Source organism: Salmo salar, chromosome 23, assembly GCF_965601325.2.
Source record: "Salmo salar chromosome 23, fSalSal1, whole genome shotgun sequence".
Taxonomy (NCBI): Eukaryota; Metazoa; Chordata; class Actinopteri; order Salmoniformes; family Salmonidae; genus Salmo; species Salmo salar.
Genome location: NC_138313.1, coordinates 36,571,210 through 36,594,863, shown reverse-complemented (window position 1 = coordinate 36,594,863; position 23,654 = coordinate 36,571,210). Strand labels below are relative to the sequence as shown.

Below are 23,654 nucleotides of genomic sequence, written 5' to 3'. Positions count from 1 at the left end.
AGTCTCATTGGAATGAATGGCAGTAGAGGCACAATCCTGATTTTACTTATGCAGGAAAATAAAAGTAATATCAGAAATGTGTCTAATAGAATTATTGTCAACCTAAAATATAGTCATATAACTATAAATACAGTTTATACAGGTTGTATACACATTTTCTGTAAATAGATTCTAAAATATAGTAAACCACAAAAATCTTAACATTTGATGGTCTTTCTTGGAAAGCGTTGTGTTATCTGATACAATATCAGTACTTGTTGCATTTACAACTTGTCTAAGTTCTATCACCAACTGATTTGAGCCAGTGTATGGCTGTAGATTGACTGCATTGTTTGAATGGAATGTAGGCATATTGGGCAGTTGATATTTCTAATTATGGATTCATTCCTCTAAAACTGTCTGACTAGCTAGCTAACAAACATACAGTGCTGATATATTTTACACAATATCTTATCACAACACTGGCAAACCATGGTTGACCATCTCCCTGACCTTCTAGTATTCTAAGTCCTCATTTTATGGCCATGACACTCACCCATTCATCAGAATTCCTCTGATATAATCTTTCGGGAAATGCCATTCAGGTTAGTTGTTTAGGATTGTGGGAAATGCATTTTCTAAACTCAAGTCAGCAAGCTCTGCCACAATCTCAGATGCTTAAGAAAATGACACAGAGCGACATACAAGTCAATTACAGGGTTAAGGACAGGACATCACCGAGGCACACACAGAAATCATTTCATTGTTTGTAGAACTCTCCCATTTATTTTATACTGACAAGTACCGTTCTCAGGTCAGCTAAAAGATGAAATGGAATGTTACAGTAAGATTTGGAATAAAATCCTAGATGTTAAAAACTTCACAAAAGGTAATCTCATCTTACCCCTCAATCTTTTTAAAAAGGTCCATATAGCCCCAATACTTTAGTTTTTTCTTAATTACATCAACACTAACCACACACTGTACATCGACTCTATTCAAGAAATCAAAATAAAACCCAAAAGAAAAAAACACTGCAATTGTTTTACTGTAGCAGTTAATACACAAGTCCAGCCAGTCAGAATGAGAATGGGAGGTGGTATCAACCAGCGTGTATTAGAAGCATACATTGATGATGTCGTGTGTAGCAGGTCAGAGTTGTCGTTGTGGACCGAGCAGTCGCCCGGGGGAGCTCAGTTGCCACTGGTTACTGTCTGTTAGATGGGCTCATATGAAGTAAAATAGTCCGTCCATCTATCCGTCCATCCACTTGTGTGAAGAAGTGTGTGTTTGGGTCTCAGGAGGACACATTCATTATGAATTCCTTCATTATAAAAAGGGGTTGGAACAGTCAGGACTCTCCGTTTTGTACTCTGGAGACAGGGGGCTGCATAAAGTCTTTGAAGGGCCCCATGGCCTCCTTCAGCGCTGAGCTGACCTCAGAGGAGGAGCAGGTGATGCACTCCACCAGGGTAGGGTACAGTGCAATGACCTGGGCCCACGTGGTCCCATCCACTGAAGGACACACACACCATGGGATGGCATGGAATGCGGTGGGGAAAGAGAAAGGCAGAAGAGATGCAATGTGGGGATAGGAAAGGAGAGGAAGGAGGGCAAAGGAGAGGAAGGTGGACAGAGGAGTGAGAAGAGAAGGAGAGAGAAGAGAAGGAGAGCAGAGGAGAAGACGGGAGGAGTGGAACGGAGAGGATGGCAGAGGAGAAGAGGAAAGGGAAGAAGACGCAGAGGAGTGGAAGGGAGAGGAAAAGGAGAGAGCCACAGAGACAGATGTGAGAGAGAAAGCAATTAAATAAATCATTATTTTTATGGAAAGCCAGAGGGAAATATAAATGACTTTTTGTCTGGATAAAATGAGGTTATAAACAACCTCAAGGGCACTTTGAATGCCTTACTTTTGCCTCTGATTCCAAAAATCAAACATTGTAAATTGACCTAACAGGGTACATGCAAATCTCTCTTCAGATATAAATTGCATTTGCAAACATTCCCATTGTACTGTGACACAAATTAATAATGACTGAAACCAGGTTTCCATCCAACCGTATTATGTGATTAAAGTACATTTCAGATAAAACATTTCACGACAGGCAAACTTTCCAAATGTCGACAAAACTAAATACGCTAGACAAGGCGGGATCTTTATGTGTCTCTAAAATTAATTATGTGAAAAAATGGTGGTGGAAACATCTTTATCTGCAAATATTTATATAATAACCATCATATCGAAAGTAAACTTGGGAGTCACGCAATGACATCTTGTGTGGTCCTCCGACTATGACTCAGGAAAGAATGCAGTTTATTAGGCTACAGATTAAATAAGGTATGATGAACTTCAACGGGTGGTAAAAGTGCACGATGATGAGCTTGATGCTCCTTTCCAATAAATATTGAGGGTCGTACTCTGGTGACAAGATGATCGATGCTTGGCTACTGTTTGAAAAATAAAAATAATCTCCCTCTTTTGTCCATAATAATCTCATCATGTAGGCAAACCTACCCACACTGTATCTGCCAGCTGTTGGCTAGCGTACATGCGCCAAGACCAGAGTGGGCACATTCCCTATATAACAATTTCATTTTTACAAAACCATCAGTAGAGTTGAAAATGTGATGGAAACCCATTTAACTTGTATTCTTTATTCGGTACATGGGAATTTAACTGCAAAAGTGTTTTTATGTGCATTACGTCATCACGCACAGAATTTGATCAGCAACATAAGAACTGTAATATCCTATGTTTCTCAGAGTTGTGGTTGAACAAGGACAATATACATCTAGCTGGGCTTTCTATGCATCAGCAAGACAGAACGGCAGCATCGAGAAAGCTCAAGGGGCAGGGGTGTCTTAACAGCAGCTAGTGCGCAATCTCTAATATTAAGGAAGTCTTGAGACTCATGAGAATACCTCATGATAAACTGTAGACCATACTATTTACTATTTTTTGTAGCTGTCTATTTACTACCACAAACCGATACTGGCACTAAGACCGCAGTCAACGTGCTGTATAGGGCCATAAGCAAACAAGAAAATGCTGATCCAGCATGTCACCTGCGCAACTAGAGGCACAGGTGACATCTTTTACTCCAAATCACCTTTACTCTACACACAGAAACGCATACAAAGCTAACATGCAAAAACTCAAACAGGAAGTACCAGTGATGCGCCCAGGACGGAAGTGGTCCGATGAAGCGAATGCTAAACTACAGAACTGTTTCGCTAGCATCGACTGGAATATGTTCCGGGATTCATCCGAAGGCATTGAGGAGTTTACCACATCAGTCACCGGCTTCATTAATAAGTGCATTGACGACGTCGTCCCCACAGTGACCGTAGGTACATATCCCAACCAGAAGCTATGGATTATTGGTAACATCTGCACTGAGCTGCAGGCGAGAGCTGACACTTTCAAGGAGCGGCACACTAATCCAGACGCTTATAAGAAATCCTGCTACGTCCTCCGACGAGCCATCAAACAGGCAAAGCGTCAACACAGGACTAAGATCGAATCCTACTACACCGGCTCTTGGCGCTTGTCGAATGTGGTAGGGCTTGCAAACTATCAAGGATTACAAAGGGAAACCCAGCCGGATTACCAGGACGAGTACTCGGAGCATGCGCTGACCAGCTGGAAACTTTCTTCACTGACATTTCCAACCTCTCCCTGAACCAGTCTAATACCTACATGTTTCAATCAGACCACCATAGTCCCTGTGCCCAAGAACAGCAAGATAACCAGTCTAAATGACTATTGCCCCATAGCACTCATCTGTAGTCATTAAATGCTTTGAAAGGCTAGTTATTGCTCACAACACCATCATCCCAGAAACCCTGGGCCCACTCCAATAGTTCCACAGATGACAATCTCTATTGCACTCACTGCTCTCTCCCAAATGGACAAGAGGAACACCTATGTGACAATGCTGTTCATCGACTACAGCTCAGCCTTCAAGACCATAGTGCCCTTCAAGCTCATCACTAAGCTAGACTGAACACCTCCCACTGCAACTGGATCCTGGACTTCTTGACAGGCCGACACGGGGGCCCCGCAGGGGTGCATGCTTAGTCCCCCCCCCCCCGTACTGCGTGGCTGTGCACGACTTCAACACCATCATTAAGTTGCTGACGACACAACAATGTTAGGCCTGATCACTGACAACGATGAGACAGCCTACAGGGAAGAAAGAGGTCAGGACATCAACCTCTCCCTCAACAAGGCAAAGGAGCCGATTGTGGACTACAGGAAACGGAGGGCTGAGCACGCACCCATTCACGTCGACAGGCTGTAGTAGAACGGGCCGAGAGCTTCAAGTTTCTCAGTGTACAAATCACTAAAGGCGTCCGCATACTTCCCAGCCAAAACAGTTCGGTAGAGTTCGTGCATATAGTGCATTCAGAAATTATTCAGACTCCTTCCCTTTTCCAAATTTTGTTACGTTACATCCTTACAGCTGCACAGCTATTTCAGGTCTCTCCAGAGATGTTTGATCTGGTTCAAGTCCGGGCTATGACTGGGCCACTCAAGGACATTGAGACTTGTCTCGAAGCCACTCCTGCATTGTCTTGGCTGTGTGCTTAGGGTCATTGTCCTATTGGAAGGTGAACCTTGGCCCCAGTCAAATCCTGAGCGCTCTGGAGCAGGTTTTCGTCAAGGATCTCTCTGTACTTTGCTTCGTTCATCTTTCCCTCGATCCTGACTAGTCTCCCAGTCCCTGCTGCTGAAAAACATTCCCACAGCATGATGCTGCCACCACCATGCTTCACCGTAGGGATGATGCCAGGTTTCCTCCAGATGTGATGCTTGGCATTCAGGCCAAAGAGTTCAATCTTGGTTTCATCAGACCAGAGAATCTTGTTTCTCATGGTTTGAGAGTCCTTTACGTGCCTTTTGGAAAACTCCAAGCGGGCTGTCATGTGCCTTTTACTGAAGAGTGCCTTTTTGGTGGTGCTGCAGAGATGGTTGTCCTTCTGGAAGGTTCTCCCATCTCCACAGAGGAACACTGGTGCTCTGTCAGAGTGACCATTGGGTTCTTGGTCACCTCCCTGACCAAGGCCCTTCTCTCCCGATTGCTCAATTTGGCCAGGCGGCCAGCTCTAGGAAAAGTCTTGGTGGTTCCAAACTTCTCCCATTTAAGAATGATGGAGGCCACTGTGTTCTTGGGGACCTTCAATGCTGCAGACATGTCTTGGTACCCTTCCCCAGATCTGTGTCTCGACACAATCCTGTCTCGGAGCTCTACGGACAATTCCTTTGACCTCATGGCTTGGTTTTTGCCCTGACATGCACTGTCAACTGTGGGAGCTTATATAGACTGGTGTGTGCCTTTCCAAATCATGTCCAATCAATTGAATTTACCACAAGTGGACTTCAATCAAGTTGTATAAATATAAATATATATAAATATATAGGATGATCAATGGAAACAGGATGCACCTGAGCAAAATTTTTGAGTCTCATAGCAAAGGGTCTGAATATTTATGTTTATGTTTTTTTTTATACATTTGCAAAAATTTCTAAAAACATGTTTTCCGCTTTGTCATTATGGGGTATTGTGTGTTGGTTGATGAGGAAAAACATTTATTTAATCCATTTTAGAATAAGTCTGTAACGTAACAATGTGGAAAAAGGGAAGGGGTCTGAATTATTTCCAAATGCACTGTATATTATGACGACATTTTGTGATGTTTTTTCGTTCGTTTTGAACTTCGGTAAGGGGTTTTTCGGCTGTTCGAGCACACATTTTTTCTGGAGACAAGCCGAAGTCTACGCCCCATCGTCGATGATTAGTGAAGAATCCATACTGTTGATCAAAGTCTTTGTTGTCATTCAAAGAGAGACTACTCGTTTCATGCAAATGTTTTAATTGAAAAATACTGCACCAAACATCTTTTTTAGGTAGTTGTAATGACAGATTTCTTGAGCCATCTTAGATTAATTCTGAGTACGGGGTCTCAAAATGGACAAACAATACTATTGCCGCTTTTGTCTTGTTTTTCAACCGAAGGTCTTTTAACCTGTTTGGGATAGGGGGCAGTATTTTCACGGCCGGATAAAAAACGTACCCGATTTAATCTGGTTACTACTCCTGCCCAGTAACTAGAATATGCATATAATTAGTAGATGTGGATAGAAAAGACTCTAAAGTTTCTAAAACTGTTTGAATGGTGTCTGTGAGTATAACAGAACTCATATGGCAGGCCAAAACCTGAGAAGATTCTATATGGGAAGTGCCCTGTCTGACCATTTCTTATCCTTCTATAGCCTCTTTATCAAAAATACAGGATCTCTGCTGTAACGTGACATTTTCTAAGGCTTCCATTGGCTCTAGGAAGGCGCCAGAACGTGGAATAATAGCTCTGCAGTCTGGGTGAAAAACAGCAGGGGTTTTGGAGAGTGGTCCTTCTGAGAACAATGACACTGGTGTGCGCGTGCATGTGACGACTCCATGTTTTTCTTTCAGTGTTTGAACGGATACAACGTCTCCCGGTTGGAATATTATCGCTATTTTACGAGAAAAATCGCATAAAAATTGATTTTAAACAGCTTTTGACATGCTTCGAAGTACGGTAATGGAATATTTAGATTTTTTTTGTCACGAAACGCGCCGGCGCGTCACCCTTCGGATAGTGACTTGAACGCACGAACAAAACGGAGCTATTTGGATATAACTATGGATTATTTGGAACCAAAACAACATTGGTTGTTGAAGTAGAAGTCTGACGAAGAACAGCAAAGGTAATCCAATTTTTCTTATAGTAAATCTGAGTTTGGTGAGTGCCAAACTTGGTGGGTGTCAAAATAGCTAGCCGTGATGGCCGAGCTATGTACTCAGAATATTGCAAAATGTGCTTTCACCGAAAAGCTATTTTAAAATCGGACACCGCGATTGCATAAAGGAGTTCTGTATCTATAATTCTTAAAATAATTGTTATGTTTTTTGTCAACGTTTATCGTGAGTAATTTAGTAAATTCACCGGAAGTTTTCGGTGGGTATGCTAGTTCTGAACATCACATGCTAATGTAAAAAGCTGGTTTTTGATATAAATATGAACTTGATTGAACAAAACATGCATGTATTGTATAACATAATGTCCTAGGAGTGTCATCTGATGAAGATCATCAAAGGTTAGTACTGCATTTAGCTGTGGTTTTGTTTTTTGTGACATATATGCTAGCTTGAAAAATGGGTGTGTGATTATTTCTGGCTGGGTACTCTCCTGACATAATCTAATGTTTTGATTTTGCTGTAAAGCCTTTTTGAAATCGGACAATCTGGTTAGATAAAGGAGAGTCTTATCTTTCAAATGGTGTAAAATAGTCATATGTTTGAGAAATTGAAATTATAGCATTTTTAAGGTTTTTCGTATTTCGCGCCAGGCGCTACCATTGGATATTGACGAGCGGAACGCCTGTCCATAAGAGGTTTAAGGAAGCATGCAAACACACTCATTCGGTTCGGTTAGCCAAGTTTGGCTAGGGGCCAGCCGAACTGAAGCATGCTAATGGCTTAAGGATCTATCATGGTCTATACCCACCAACACAATTGTAAAGAGGGCACAATAACACCCGTTCACCCTCAGGAGGCAAATGATTTGGCCCTCAGATCCTCAAAAAGTAGTATTTAGTTAAATAGTTAACCAAATAGTTACCATTTTTTCACTAACTTTTTTTGACTCATCACACGCTGCCGCTACTGTTTATTATCCATCATGTTGCCTAGTCACTTTATTCCTAGTTATGTGCATATCTACCTCAGTCACATTGTACCACTGCACATCGACTTGGTACTGGTAACCCATGTATATAGCCAATTTATAGTTAATCACTGTGGATTTATTATTACGTGTTTTATTTTTCTATTTCCATATTTTCTTTCTCCCTGCATTGTTGGGAAGGGCCTGTAAGTAAGCATGTCACTGTTAGTCTACACCTGTTGTTAACGAAGCATGTGACAAATAAAATTTGATATGAACAAGTTGGGGGAAAATGTGCATATGTTTTTATGCAGATTTTGGAATATTCGCATGAAAATCTGTCGCCTATTGGCTGGAAACCTAGCTTGACATAGTAAAATAAGTGTCAGTGTGTTTCCTAAGTAGTTTATTTCTACTCACCGTTTTCTGGCTGGGTCTTTTTAAGTGAGTCCATCAAAGTGCTGATCGCTTTTAAGACAAAGATGATTTCCGTCACTTGTTGCCTTTAAATAAAATAAAAGGAATGGAATAATTATACTTAGATATTCATGTAGTGCATAAAAAAAGAAACAAACAAGGGGACATACAATGAGTACCAACCTTCAAATCTTCAAACAAATCATAGGTAAAACATTTTTTATGAAAACCCCTTTTTGCAGCTGGAGGCATGAATATATACACTGAGTATACCGAATACCTTCCTAATATTGAGTTACACCCTCCCCTTTTGCCCACAGCCTCAATTCGTCGGGGCATGGACTCTACAAGGTGTCGAAAGCGTTCCACAGGAATGCTGGCCCATGTTGACTCCAATGCTTCCCCCAGTTGTGTCAAGTTGGCTGGATGTCCTTTGGGTGGTGGACCATTCTTGATACACATGGGAAACTGTTGAGCGTGAAAAACCAGGCAGTGTTCCAGTTCTTGACACAAACCGGTGCGCCTGGCACCTACTACCATACACCCTTCAAAGGCACTTAAATATTTGGTCTTGCCCATTCACCCTCAATGGCACACAATCCATGTCTCAAGTATTAAAAACGTAACCTGTATCCTCCCCTTCATTTACACTGACTGAAGTGGATTGACATCAATAAGCGATCATAGCTTTCACCTGGATTCACCTGGTCAGTCTATGTCATGGAAAGAGCAGGTATTCCTAATGGTATGTATACTCACTGTATATAATTTGTATGAGTCAGTGTGGAATTCGCTCAGGTAATAGAGAAAAAAAACACATAGAAAAGGAACAGGAGCAGTTTGAAAAAAGGTGTGTATCTGAAGGATGCAAATGTAATTATGCTATTAACCTGAGAAGTTGGCAATCAAGCTTCATCCTCTGTCCACTATGGAAGACAGTGAAAAGACTGTTACACTATGCCGCCATGGTAAACAAACACAGAACACATTCTAGGATGACAGTACACCTACCAGGGAATCTACCCCATACAGTGCCTTTGGAAAGTATTCAGACCGCTTGACGTTTTCCACATTTTGTTGCGTTACAACCTTATTCTAAAATGGATAAAACATTTAATAAAAAAAAACTCAGCAATCTGCCCACAATACCTCATAATGTCAAAGCAAAAACAGGTTTAGAAATTTTTGCAAATGCATAAAATGTTTTATAAAAAAAAAAAAATACTATTTACATAAGTATTCAGACCCTTTGTTATGAGAATTGAAATTGAGCTCAAGTGCATCCTGTTTCCATTAACCCTCCTTGAGATGTTTCTACAACTTGTGGTAAATTAAATTGATTGGACATGATTTGGAAAGGCACACCTGTCTATATAAGCTCCCACAGTTGACAGAGTATGTCAGAGCAAAAACCAAGCCATGAGGTTGAAGGAATTGTCTGTAGAGCTCCGAGACAGGATTGTGTCAAGGCACAGATCTGGGGTAGGGTACCAAAAAAAATTCTGCAGCATTGAAGGTCCTCAAGAACACAGTGGCCTCCATCATTCTTAAATTGAAGAAGTTTGGAACCCCCTCTTTCTAGAGCTGGCCGCCCGGCCAAACTGAGCAATCGAGGGAGAAGGGCCTTGGTCAGGGAGGACTAAGAACCTGATGGTCACTCTGACAGAGCTCCTCTGTGGAGATGGGAGAACCTTCCAGAAGGACAACCATCTCTGCAGCACTTTATGGTAGAGTAGCCAGACGGAAGCCACTCCTCAATAAAAGGCACATGACAGCCTGCTTGGAGTTTGCCAAAAGGCACCTAACTCTCAGACCATGAGAAACAAGATTCCCTGGTCTGAGAAAACCAAGATTAAACTCTTTGGCCTGAATTCCAAGCATCACGTCTGGAGGGAACCTGGCATCATCCCTACGGTGAAGCATGGTGGTGGCAGCATCATGCTGTGGGGATGTTTTTCAGCAGCAGGGACTGTGAGACTAGTCAGGAATCGGTCAAAGATCAACAGAGCAAAGTACAGAGAGATCCTTGATATAAACCTGCTCCAGAGCGCTCAGGACCTCAGACTGGGGTGAAGATTCACCTTCCAATAGGACAACGACCCTATGCACACAGCCAAGACAATACAGGAGTGGCTTTGGGGCAAGTCTCTGGATGTCCTTGCGTGATCCCAGCAAGAGGCTGGACTTGAACCCGATCGAACATCTCTGGAGAGACCTGAAAATAGCTGTGCAGCGAAGCTCCCCATCCAACCTGACAGAGCTTGAGAGGATCTCCAGAGAAGAATGGGAGAAAATCCCCAAATACAGGTGTGCCAAGCCTGTAGTGTCATACCCAAGAATACCCGAGGCTGTAATTGCTGCCAAAGGTGCTTCAACAAAGTACTGAATAAAGGGTTTGAATACTTATGTAATGTGATTAAATGTTTTTTATAAATTAACTCTTCAATAAATTAGCAAACATTAAAAAAAAAAGTTTTTGCTTTGTCATTATGGGGTAGTGTGTGTAGATTGATGAGGGGGGGAAAACTATTTAATCCATTTTAGATTAAGGCTGTAACCTAACAAAATGTGGAAAAAGTCAAGGGGTCTGAATACTTTCCGAAAGGCACTGTATGAATACCAAGAGAATGAAAGAGAAAGGGGGGAAGAGAAAGGACGAGAGAGACTAGGGGGAAGTAAAATGATGAGCGAGACTAGAGGAATATGGAGAAACTGATGCCAGTTCTCAGCTGAAGTACTTACCAGTGTAAGCACTCTCTTGTTAAAGTTGAATGCAAATTGTGTAAAAAGGTGCATAAAAGTGCTGAATATGCTGGTTTTTGGTGCGTCTACTACAGGGGTCGTGGTCTCACCATCCCTGTTCTAGAAATCATTTTAGTGATGTAAGTAGACTCACCTGGGCAGTGGGCAGCGTCCACTCAGCCTCTCATCGTCCACGTAGCGCCTCAACACGTCTTGGGACCTCTTGAGGAGCACGGAGAGGGCCATGCGGGAGATGTAGCCTTCCTGGGGCGTGGACACCTTGTTACTGAAAGAGAACTGGAGCAGCGTCTCAAAACACACTTTGGAGAACTCCTCCCGCATCCGCACGTCTACCTCTGCCTCTGTGGAGGGAAATATGGTTGTATTTGCAAAGATTGTGATATGTGGTTGTCATACCTATTTGAATGCCCTTATTGTAAGTCACTGTGATATAAGAGCATCTACTAAATAACTAGAATGAGAAACGTACAAAAAACATTTGGTTTCAGAGGTGATGCTAGAAAATACATCTTTTTTTCTGCGGTTTTAATCAAATCAAATTTAATTTGTCACATGCGCCGAATACAACAGGTGTAGACCTTTCCGTGAAAGGCTTACTTACAAGCCCTTAACCAACATTATATATTATAGATTCATTAATAAAAGGAAAATCCAAAATGTTGACCAACAGAAGTGTAAGGCCTATGTTAACATATCGTTAGGGGAAAAGCAAACGGGACTGGAATAAGAGTTGGTGTTCTTTCCTTACCTGTGAATGAGGAGGACTGTGAGTGAATGGATCCTTTATTAAGCATGGCCATAATCTGGCCAACAAAGTCTTTGGGGATGAAGATGGCAAACGGCAAGATCTCTGTGCTGATCAACTGCACCACCTACAGAGAGAGGACACACACAGACCTCAGAGATTGGCAGGAATAAAGGCAGTAATACAATTCAAAGACTGGTTAAAGTGTGGTCAGTCAGTCAGGTCTTTACCTCAACGTCAATGGCTTCATTCTTCTGGAACTCCTGGATGGACATATTGTCTGGAGGTGTGCTGTAAAACAGAAACGCAATTAATGAGCTATTGCTTTATGGCTAATCAAGACCCATTCCTCCATCCATTGTAAATACTGAATCAATGCCTGTTTCCCAGAATAACATTACATTTTAAGGTGCAATGTGTAGAAATCGCTCCTCATATTTTTTATGAACTGTCTGAGAAAGGGTGTGCCTACCTTTTGGTGAAAAGGAAGTCTTCGAAGGCGTTGGCCAGCTCTGGCCACATAGTGTCAAACATCCCAGAGGAGGCGTGCTGACGGGCCACGGGCAGCCCAGTGGACAGCACCTTGAGCAGGGATGACACAGCTAGCTTCCACGTGCTCTCTGACGGACACCCATACTTCAGGCCCAGGGGCATCCGCAGGGTCTATGGAGGAAGGAAAAAAAGAGTGGGGTTGGAACAGAATGGGAGTCTTCAATGTATGGACCAGCCTGGTTGACAGGTCTGCTAGTGGATTAGCTAACACCTAGGCTCGACTTCCAGGCTACTTCCTCAGGATCTATGTGAGAAAGGAGAGAGGGTAACGGGGAAATTAAGATCACAAAGGTTCATATTTAGATGTAGTGTGATTGAGATAATGTGTAGCATATTCTCTGTAATGAGAGGGGAAGCGGCGTTGGAAACACAATGGGAGTCTTCAACGTGTGGACGTGCCTGGTGCTCGATCTGCTAGTGCAGGAGGGAAAACAAGTATTCCTGATGGTCTTGTGTGTGTGACTCACTAATGATGCAGAGACCTGCAGGTATAACATCAATCACAGACACATCTAAACAATGATGTCTTGAGCCATCGATGTCTATGCATTTTAGTCTCAAAACCATGGAAGGAATAAGCAACGGAAGAGAAACAAAACGGCTCCCTCGTTCCATACACAGCTGGCCTCCCAAAGGTTAGGATTTTATGGCTATGACCTCTGTTCTCAGGAGAGGAGGGTTGGTTTGAACCCATCCATAGAAAAACTCTGAGTTCGTAGCAGAGTAGAAGTCCTGGGAGTTGCTTTAAGAAGATAATGGGAGTCAGATCGTCCCACACACACCAGACCAGGGCTTGTTGAGAAACAACTTGGTATGTCATTGACCCACAGGAAACAATAGAGGAACACCTAACAGCTTTGAGATGTTTCTTCCCACGACAAAGAGCAGCTTGTTCATGACAGAAACACTAGTCACTGGAGTATGATAGACTAATGGGAGATATGAAAGATTTTTCAAATGGCGTTGACATGTTAAATTATGGAGTAGTAGTTTCACAACCAGAACTAGGAGTTCCAGTTTCCGAGCAACTCCTTTTACATGAACACTTCGAAACAAAATAACATGTCTTGGTGATGTTGGAGACAGCACCTTGATGATGTTCTGTAGGACTTTCTCGTTGATGACAGCTTTGTGACAGGCTGTTTTGTGGTAGAGGTCCACCACCACCTCCAGGGACCTCTCAGCAAAGGGCACGTAGTTTAAGGCAACCCATTCTGCCTGTACAGAGAGAGAGAGAGAAAGAAAGAGAGAGGGGGGGTTAACTAAAGCTGAAAACATCCCTCCATTCAAATACTAAGAGGAGCAAATCACCATATAACTTGTAGTAGAAATACTGTACATGTGCAAATATGGACAGCACGACACTAAAACAGTCAGTAAGATAAGTGATAGGAGGATGGGACTTGACAGGTAGGTAGTAGATTCAGAGAGAGGCATATCCACTGGTTAGTCAGCCTCTTCAGGATTCCGTGATCATTTTCTTTTAGCAAAATCAACAATTCCCAGCATATTATTTGAGGGCTTGAAGATTTGACCAATCGTCACACTATTTCCGCATAAAACATTCAAACCATCGCAATATTATCACATAGAACTGATCCATGACCACAGAACACAAAGAGGGCTCGCAATTTCAACAATTCACCGGACATTTACCGCATAATATGGTTCAATCAACTCACACGTCAACAAACTCGTTGACAGAATTGTTGCGACGAATCGGACCAAAAAATCATTGCATATCGCCATGCAAAATGTCCGAATTGCAGCAACAAAATCAAGAATTTGGGCCTGCAAATTTCACAAAAATTCCAAGCGAAATCCTGGAGGGACTGGTTAGTGACGGACAGAACAGATAGGGGTAGGTAGGTAACATGGAGTGAGTGATGATGTAGACAACGTCTTACCATGCATGCGGTGGGTGAAATGCCTCATCTACTGTAGTAGTGATGGGACCATTGAGCAGTAATACACAGCTGAGTACAGTACAATACAGTACTAAAGGGGGCTGAAGGGGGGAGGTGGAACTCACCGGTGCAAACAGCTGGATCTAAAGGTTGATCCAGTGAGTAGATGGATAGTACAACACAAAAACAGAACAACGAGAAGAAGGTTGGAGTTAACTTGTTTGCTGGAGCCTGGTGTTATACCAACTTGTCGCCACTGACCAATTGACTGACAGTGGCAATCATGTTTCTTAACGGTTTGACTGAACAACAAACTGACTGACAGTATGAATGACTGACAGGTCAAGTGACAGACAGACTTGGAGCTTTTACTGGTGAGAGTAGCAATGGCGTTAATTAGCATAGCTGATTCAGCCACCACCATGAAATCAAAACCACTCATCAATACAACATACTGCATCTCCCCTGATAGGCACAGCAGCTGCTACACCAGATGATTTCATCAAAGACCAGACCGTTTGACAGCTTTTCTTTTGTAAGTGTGAGAATACAAACAAGTGAGGATAACACTGAGATGAGATCCTAGCTTTGTTTTAAAGATTCCCTTCTGTTCTGAACTCAGTGTGAACAAAGCAGGTATCATCCAATAGCCTACTTAAAAAAAAGGGTTGTACGAGTTAAGTGAATCTCACTTGTCCTTCATTCTGAGAAAAGGGAAGAATTATGAACTTGGTCTGATACCTGCCGAAAGCCGGAAAAATGTCACCTGGGGCTAGCGTGCTGCCAGCCTGAGGGGCTAGCGTGCTGCCAGCCTGAGGGGCTAGCGTGCTGCCAGCCTGAGGGGCTAGCGTGCTGCCAGCCTGAGGGGCTAGCGTGCTGCCAGCCTGAGGGACTAGCGTGCTGCCAGCCTGAGGGACTAGCGTGCTGCCAGCCTGAGGGACTAGCGTGCTGCCAGCCTGAGGGACTAGCGTGCTGCCAGCCTGAGGGACAAGCGTGCTGCCAGCCTGAGGGGCTGGTGGGAATGAGAGAGAGAAAGAAGAGGGATAGTTTATGGCTGCTGATGCGGTTTAAAAGACCTAGCTGTGTGTCTTTTGATTAGAACAATGGGGGCGGGGCAAATGAGGACCAGACAAAATAAAGGGGAGGGGCTTAATTAATGTCACGAGACGGGGGGGATGACCATGTTCAGAAAGTCTGGACAGAAACGGACGACTGGGATAGAAAATGTTTCAACATTCCATCAATGGAAAATATCTGAGGTATCGAGACGAGCGTGCGAGAGCGAAAGACTTGCGCACAAGCGTCAGAGAAAGACAACGGCAGAGAGAGAGATTGTGATTCGTTACCTGGTTGTATTTAGCGTTGGCCACATGTTTGGTTTCCATCTTGCCGTACTGGGGGGGTTTGCAGGAGAACTCAACGAAGAGGAGCAGCTGTTCAAAGATGGCTGGGTACATGACCTGCAGGTTCTCTGGGCCCACACAGATGGCCTGCAGACAAAGAGACAGTAACCTCACTCACTACTGCCCTCACTAGAACCAGGGAACCTCACTCACTAGAACCAGGGAACCTCACTCACTAGAACCAGGGAACCTCACTCACTAGAACCAGGGAACCTCACTCACTAGAACCAGGGAACCTCACTCACTACTGACTCCCATCAGGTTAAACAAGGTTATACTACAGTCACATACTGTTCCATTAGAAGATCAGGTTAAACAAGGTTATACTACAGTCACATACTGTTCCATTAGAAGATCAGGTTAAACAAGGTTATACTACAGTCACATACTGTTCCATTAGAAGATCAGGTTAAACAAGGTTATACTACAGTCACATACTGTTCCATTAGAAGATCAGGTTAAACAAGGTTATACTACAGTCACATACTGTTCCATTAGAAGATCAGGTTAAACAAGGTTATACTACAGTCACATACTGTTCCATTAGAAGATCAGGTTAAACAAGGTTATACTACAGTCACATACTGTTCCATTAGAAGATCAGGTTAAACAAGGTTATACTACAGTCACATACTGTTCCATTAGAAGATCAGGAGAAAAGGAACAGTGACCCTTTAAATAAATGTGCTAGTTTCCATAACAGATGACAACAAAGGAATAGCAACCTTGTCCATCTAATAAAAAGGGAACTTTGAGAGCATTTAACAGTGTGTGTGTGTGTGTGTGTGTGTGTGTGTGTGTGTGTGTGTGTGTCGATTGGTTTTGGCTGATTTTGCAAAACACTTTAAAAATGTTATAATATTTGTGCTGTGGCCCACCCACCTTCTGCAGCACATCGAGCGCTGTGAGCACGGCCTCCTGCAGGCTGGTGAGGACAGCCTCGGTGTAGGAGGGCAGGATGAAGGGCGAGGCGTCACTGCTGATGGGTATGGACACGGCCCCGTGGAGGATCACTCCCAGTTTCCTCAGGTCCTCCATGCTGAAGACAGTCTTTATGTGCTGGTAGAGGGCAGGGACGATCTGGACTAACGCTGTCAGGAAGGGCTGGCTGGGGACGAAGGAGGGTCTGTCTGTCCCCGTCCCGCCACTAGGGGGCCTCGTGCTGTCTGTGCCCGTCCGGTACCAGGTGTTCCACGCCGACCACCACAGCGCCGCATCCTCCAGTGCCGATTCCTCCCCTGGGGGAGGGGCCTGGAGTTCGGCGCCGTTGTAGCTCGTCAGTCTCTCCAGCATCGAGTCGGAGCGCAGCAGGGGTCTGCCGGGGCCCGGGGCACTGAGGGGGTCGATGAGGATGGGGGGAACACCCATGGCAGCCAGAGCGTCGGTGGGCATGGCGGAGTCCTTGACGGGTGTGGCGATCTGGAGGATCTCCTGGAAGGACTTGAGCGCGGCCAGGGAGACCTCGCTGTTCTTACTGAGGGCAGCAGACTGGATGTGGTCCAACAGAACCTCCCACGCCTTGAAGAAGTCACCTGTGGAGTGGACACAGAACCAGGTAAGAAGAGGCAAATATTGGGGCCTATTCATTAAATTAGTATTTTGCATATGCGTGGGGACAGGGCAATGAGGAGGAGGAGCACTGTCCATAAATCACTAATCTTCCTCCTCCTGTCAATGAGTGTAGACATAAGAGATGAAAAAAGCTTGAAATAAAAACACGTGACCACACACAGACAGGGACACACACACACACACACACACACACCCTAGCTGCTGCAGCAGGTATCTCCTGGTGTTGAAGATACGAGCCACCCCTGCCAGCGTCAGCACCCAGGTCTCCGCCCACTGTTTCTCAGCCGTGTCCCGTGAGTGGTGGATGAGGATGTTCCCGCCCCCCGACTCAATCTTTTCCTTATCGGCCGTAGTGGAAGACTTCCTCACACAGTCCAGCAGGTGGAACAGAACCTGGTTTTATGGACCACCAGAGGGAAGATGACCAATAAGCTTGTTAAAATCATACTGGGTGGTTTCAAGTATTAGCAGCAGGACTTAATCACGTATGATCAGGTTCAAATTGACAGATCCCAAACGTACAATCCTATTTGACCGCGTGTTTCCTTGATAGACGACGGCCAGTGACTGAACATTTGAATAGCTTCCAGTATGTGATAGGAGTCTATAGCCATGTATCATTCATGTGATTACTGTTAGTGACTAGACGGTACCTTCCAGACGACGATGTGCCAGGTGGACTGCTGCAGTAGGGTGCCGTGGGCAGCGATGGTGGAGAACATGGTCTGACCGGCGCTCTTCCTGACGGCGGGCCGGGGGTCCACACACAGCTGGCCCAGCTTGGCGTACAGACACAGCCACAGGCAGTCGAACGGAGGGGCCGGGTGGAAGGGCCTGTTCAGGGGCTCACCCTTCTCCTGAGCCTGCTTCTGCAGCGCGGCCTCCTCCCTCTCTAGCTCCTGGGTGATGGCCTCGCCCCTCTGGAAGAAGTAGTCGGAGATGTTCCACTGTGGGGGAGAGAGGTTGACAGAAATCACTAGCACAGACAGTCACTTTCAAAAATCATTGTTGAAATACTAGTAATGCAACAGTAATTATAACAGTATCAACAAACTCAATACAGGATATAAAACAATATATGCCACATACTGCGGTCGTACCAGGAGTCCTATAGAGGGGAGGCTGATGTTGAGTTAGGGTTAGTGTTAGTCATGGTGTGTTCAGTCTCACCAGGAGTCCTATGGAGGTGAGGCTGATGTTGAGCTCCTGGTTTTGGAGGCCGAAGCTGCCAGCTACATCCACTACGATCTGGAGGCACGTGCAAGGCATGGTGGGGAGGAAGTCAGTCACCACCAACTGCAGGCACTGGAAGGCTGTTCGGATCAATGACTCTCTGGGACAGGAAGAAATACAGCAGGAGAGATCAATTAAAGGTGCACTACGCAGAAATCGCTCTGCCATTTCCTGGCTGCTAAAATAAATAAAATAGTTTGCCTCATTTCATTTTGTGACACAAAACAAGCAATGCATAGTGCAGAGAATCATTGTACAATCTAAACAGCTGTGAAATATCTTCTTAAGAACACAAAGTATCTTATTTTCAGCTGTTTGAAGATGTACAAAAAAATTAAGACGCACAAACAAAACTTAAGAACGGGAAACATAGCAATAACGCATGTAGAACCGATCTACAGCTTCTTAGACTTGCTTTCAATGAGAATGACAGATCTATAACTCACATTTGGTCGGGTCGCCCAAAAAGTAACATTTTACCGCTTTAAGTGTTACTACTGCTAAAATAGTAAAGAAGCACATTATCTCCGCACCGCTTCAACGTTATCCCTCTTCCCATTTATCCTTTCATCCCTCCCTCACCCCTGGTCGTTGCGGATGGCCCCTATTACGCCTAGCACTAAGGGCCAGCCGGGCCCCAGACTGTCCCCTTGGCTCTGGAGGATCTGCAGCACGCTCTCCAGCTGCTTCTGACGGATGTCTGCATGGAGCACGTTGGAAAGCTCCTTCAGCGGGTTCAACAACAGGAGCTGCAGCCTCTGACGGAGGGACAGATGGCAACCAGTGAAGAACAAACACCATTCTAAATACAATCCATAATTACGTCTATTTAAATTTCTCCATTCCTTTGAAACTTTGCAATGTTTACCGTTTATTATCTATTTCACTTGCGTTGGCAATGTAAACATGTTTCCCATGCCAATAAATTAAAAAGGAATTGACAGAGCGAAAGAGAGAGATGGGGACAGAGAGAAAGAAAGAGGGCAGGGAGTGGCCTTAAGATCTAAACATGCCAACTATGTGTGGGTGGGTTGGCATGGTGAAGCGGACTAATAGCTAGTCATCTTAACACATTGTAACAGTCTTCCAACTTCTAGACAGGAAATGTTCCAGCATTCCCTGTGTTTGGGTTACTGGGTGAAGATGAGAGAGATTGGGTAGTAGTACCTGGTTCTGTGCCAGAGGGGGGTTGTGTTTGTAGGCCAGGCCAGCTTTGATGAGGGAGGTCACAGCCTCAGCCCCCCACTCTCTCATTCTGGCATTGGGGTGCTGGCAGACCTGCAGCAGGGAACAGAGGGTAGGGTACACACACACACGAGCACGGAGAGGGAGATCAGACATCACACGAGCACGGAGAGGGAGATCAGACATCACACGAGCACGGAGAGGGAGATCAGACATCACACGAGCACGGAGAGGGAGATCAGACATCACACGAGCACGGAGAGGGAGATCAGACATCACACGAGCACGGAGAGGGAGATCAGACATCACACGAGCACGGAGAGGGAGATCAGACATCACACGAGCATGGAGAGGGAGATCAGACATCACACGAGCACGGAGAGGGAGATCAGACATCACACGAGCACGGAGAGGGAGATCAGACATCACACGAGCACGGAGAGGGAGATCAGACATCACACGAGCATGGAGAGGGAGATCAGACATCACACGAGCACGGAGAGGGAGATCAGACATCACACGAGCATGGAGAGGGAGATCAGACATCACACGAGCACGGAGAGGGAGATCAGACATCACACGAGCATGGAGAGGGAGATCAGACATCACACGAGCACGGAGAGGGAGATCAGACATCACACGAGCACGGAGAGGGAGATCAGACATCACACGAGCACGGAGAGGGAGAAAGAGAGGAGGGGGGGTAGAGAGAGAGCGAAAGGGATCTGGGTCAGGGGCTGTTCAAACAGTATGTCCACCCGGTGGTTAAAACACTATGCCTGTGATGAATGAAATAATGTCATTCCATTTGACAGACACATAATCATGAGCGCTGTGGCGAGATCAGCTGGCTTTCAACGAGTTGCATTGTTGCTCATTACACTATTCCCCTGGACAGCTACACCAACAGTGATTAAGACGCCATATTAGCACCAACCTTTACACCCCACAAGTGTCTGTTAGCTACACGTTGCCCAACATGAAACAAGTATGTTACTTGTCAATAAAGGCTGGCATATCATTACAGCTGATGTATATATTCAGATGTCTGTATAGCAGCGGTCACCAACCGGTCCATCTCCAAGGCATTCCTAATCAATCACCAAACATTGATAAAGCCTTGAGTTCCTTTGTTTTTTTGTTATTGTTTCGCGCTGTTGACGGTAGGTGCACTTGATTCAGTAGCTCTAGTGTCCTGGGAAGGCAACGTGTTACCATTTTGAACCATTTCACGAGTCTGAAGGTAGAACTCAGTTTACCCAGCTGCCCAAGAGAGCAAAGCTAGTGTACCTATAGGCCTACTGCTGGCCAATCAGATAACTCAGATCACTGTCTGCATAGTTTCCTGGAGCCATAGACCGTAACACACAGCAAAGTTGATCATGTGAGATTTCAAAACCATGACGAGAGAGACTCAATGAATACAGCAAAGAGCTGTTTTATGAGTAAGTTCCTGTTTAAGTTGTTATTCAGCACTGTCAACACTTTGTTCAACAGTTTTATAGGCCATAAAATGCATGTTTTGATAAACTTTAATTGCTATTATTAGCGGCTTGTGTCTTTTTTAATATCGAGGAATATTTCACTTTCTCTGGTCATAGGAGTAACAACATGGTGCATAAGGCAGAAGAGAAGTCACCGCTGCTCCCTCCCTGCCTCACCGCTGCTACCTCCCTGCCTCACCGCTGCTCCCTCCCTGCCTCACCGCTGCTACCTCCCTGCCTCACCGCTGCTCCCTCCCTGCCTCACCGCTGCTCCCTCCCTGCCTCACCGCTGCTCCCTCCCTGCCTCACCGCTGCTCCCTCCCTGCCTCACCGCTGCTACCTCCCTGCCTCACCGCTGCTCCCTCCCTGCCTCACCGCTGCTCCCTCCCTGCCTCACCGCTGCTCCCTCCCTGCCTCACCGCTGCTACCTCCCTGCCTCACCGCTGCTACCTCCCTGCCTCACCGCTGCTCCCTCCCTGCCTGCCTCACCGCTGCTCCCTCCCTGCCTCACCGCTGCTCCCTCCCTGCCTCACCGCTGCTCCCTCCCTGCCTCACCGCTGCTCCCTCCCTGCCTCACCGCTGCTCCCTCCCTGCCTCACCGCTGCTCCCTCCCTGCCTCACCGCTGCTCCCTCCCTGCCTCACCGCTGCTCCCTCCCTGCCTCACCGCTGCTCCCTCCCTGCCTCACCGCTGCTCCCTCCCTGCCTCACCGCTGCTCCCTCCCTGCCTCACCGCTGCTCCCTCCCTGCCTCACCGCTGCTCCCTCCCTGCCTCACCGCTGCTCCCTCCCTGCCTCACCGCTGCTACCTCCCTGCCTCACCGCTGCTCCCTCCCTGCCTCACCGCTGCTACCTCCCTGCCTCACCGCTGCTCCCTCCCTGCCTGCCTCACCGCTGCTCCCTCCCTGCCTGCCTCACCGCTGCTCCCTCCCTGCCTGCCTCACCGCTGCTCCCTCCCTGCCTGCCTCACCGCTGCTCCCTCCCTGCCTCACCGCTGCTCCCTCCCTGCCTCACCGCTGCTACCTCCCTGCCTCACCGCTGCTACCTCCCTGCCTCACCGCTGCTACCTCCCTGCCTCACCGCTGCTCCCTCCCTGCCTCACCGCTGCTCCCTCCCTGCCTCACCGCTGCTCCCTCCCTGCCTCACCGCTGCTCCCTCCCTGCCTCACCGCTGCTCCCTCCCTGCCTCACCGCTGCTACCTCCCTGCCTCACCGCTGCTCCCTCCCTGCCTCACCGCTGCTCCCTCCCTGCCTCACCGCTGCTCCCTCCCTGCCTCACCGCTGCTACCTCCCTGCCTCACCGCTGCTCCCTCCCTGCCTCACCGCTGCTCCCTCCCTGCCTCACCGCTGCTCCCTCCCTGCCTCACCGCTGCTACCTCCCTGCCTCACCGCTGCTCCCTCCCTGCCTCACCGCTGCTCCCTCCCTGCCTCACCGCTGCTACCTCCCTGCCTCACCGCTGCTCCCTCCCTGCCTCACCGCTGCTCCCTCCCTGCCTCACCGCTGCTCCCTCCCTGCCTCACCGCTGCTACCTCCCTGCCTCACCGCTGCTCCCTCCCTGCCTCACCGCTGCTACCTCCCTGCCTCACCGCTGCTCCCTCCCTGCCTCACCGCTGCTCCCTCCCTGCCTCACCGCTGCTCCCTCCCTGCCTCACCGCTGCTCCCTCCCTGCCTCACCGCTGCTCCCTCCCTGCCTCACCGCTGCTCCCTCCCTGCCTCACCGCTGCTCCCTCCCTGCCTCACCGCTGCTACCTCCCTGCCTCACCGCTGCTCCCTCCCTGCCTCACCGCTGCTCCCTCCCTGCCTCACCGCTGCTACCTCCCTGCCTCACCGCTGCTACCTCCCTGCCTCACCGCTGCTACCTCCCTGCCTCAGACTGACCATCAGATGCAGGCCATCAGTCCAGTTAAAAAAAGAAATTAAAATAAAAAAGCAAATTATTATGCTCACTCAGCTGTGCCTCAAGTAATAGAACAAATTATCTATTCCAGTGTGATCATATACCTACAATTTTTAAATATAATTTCTAAATAGTCTGAGAAGAACATTGGCAGGACAATTCAAGCGCAGCCAATATGCAGTGATAATGTATTGGGCCTATAGCTTACTGCACAAACCTCATTGCTACAGAACTGTTTTTAATTGGTTAATGTTGCATAGGATTATGTTTAAATTGTGTAAAAAAAGAAAAGAAGTATAATCGAAGCAATAGATCTCGGTTTGCTTTTTGACCCAGAAAGTGATCTGTCCTCAGAAAAGGTTGGTGACAACTGCTGTATAGTATGCATACAAACAAAAACAGAGTTCCAAAAATGCAACTCAAGCGAGGAAATTTAGATCAAACATAACAACGAAGCAAACATAAGTGTTGCAAGCTGCACATTGCATACTCTCAGCTCCAACACATTGATCACCAGGCAGAGAGGCACAGGGAATGAGAGCAAAAGCAAATGATTGGGAGAAGTTTCCGAGCTTACCTTCTGCAAAAACAGACATGGGTTGCAAAAGAGAGGGAGATAGAGAAAAGAGAATGGTTTGTTTCAGACAGACCACACACACACACAACAGGTGTATTACTTTCACTACACAGAGGACAGATGCCACTCAAAGCATTAGAAACGGGGGAGTTACTACCATTACCACGAAATGAAAGGGCTTGAGAAGTATCTATTGAAGTTTTCCCAAAATACCACTTCAATTGACCTGGGTT

The 23,654-nt window shown here is 46.3% G+C and overlaps 1 protein-coding gene across 1 annotated transcript in view; it reads right to left on the bottom strand.

The window, feature by feature from the left end:
* Positions 1–734: 734 nt before the first annotated feature.
* LOC106584500 (protein MON2 homolog) overlaps positions 735–23,654 on the bottom strand; it is a 61,559-nt gene continuing 38,639 nt past the window's right edge. Inside the window, exons 20-34 of the mRNA XM_082968081.1 lie at positions 19,449–19,559; positions 18,864–19,039; positions 18,219–18,381; positions 17,702–17,995; positions 17,240–17,441; positions 16,359–17,008; positions 15,420–15,563; positions 14,199–14,216; positions 13,256–13,384; positions 12,087–12,277; positions 11,845–11,905; positions 11,618–11,741; positions 11,003–11,210; positions 8,110–8,192; positions 735–1,494 (exon numbers count right to left, since the gene is read on the bottom strand). Of these exons, the coding sequence (XP_082824207.1) occupies positions 1,331–1,494; positions 8,110–8,192; positions 11,003–11,210; positions 11,618–11,741; positions 11,845–11,905; positions 12,087–12,277; positions 13,256–13,384; positions 14,199–14,216; positions 15,420–15,563; positions 16,359–17,008; positions 17,240–17,441; positions 17,702–17,995; positions 18,219–18,381; positions 18,864–19,039; positions 19,449–19,559 (2,718 nt within the window). The 3' untranslated portion in view covers positions 735–1,330. The remainder of the gene's footprint in view (positions 1,495–8,109; positions 8,193–11,002; positions 11,211–11,617; positions 11,742–11,844; positions 11,906–12,086; positions 12,278–13,255; positions 13,385–14,198; positions 14,217–15,419; positions 15,564–16,358; positions 17,009–17,239; positions 17,442–17,701; positions 17,996–18,218; positions 18,382–18,863; positions 19,040–19,448; positions 19,560–23,654) is intronic.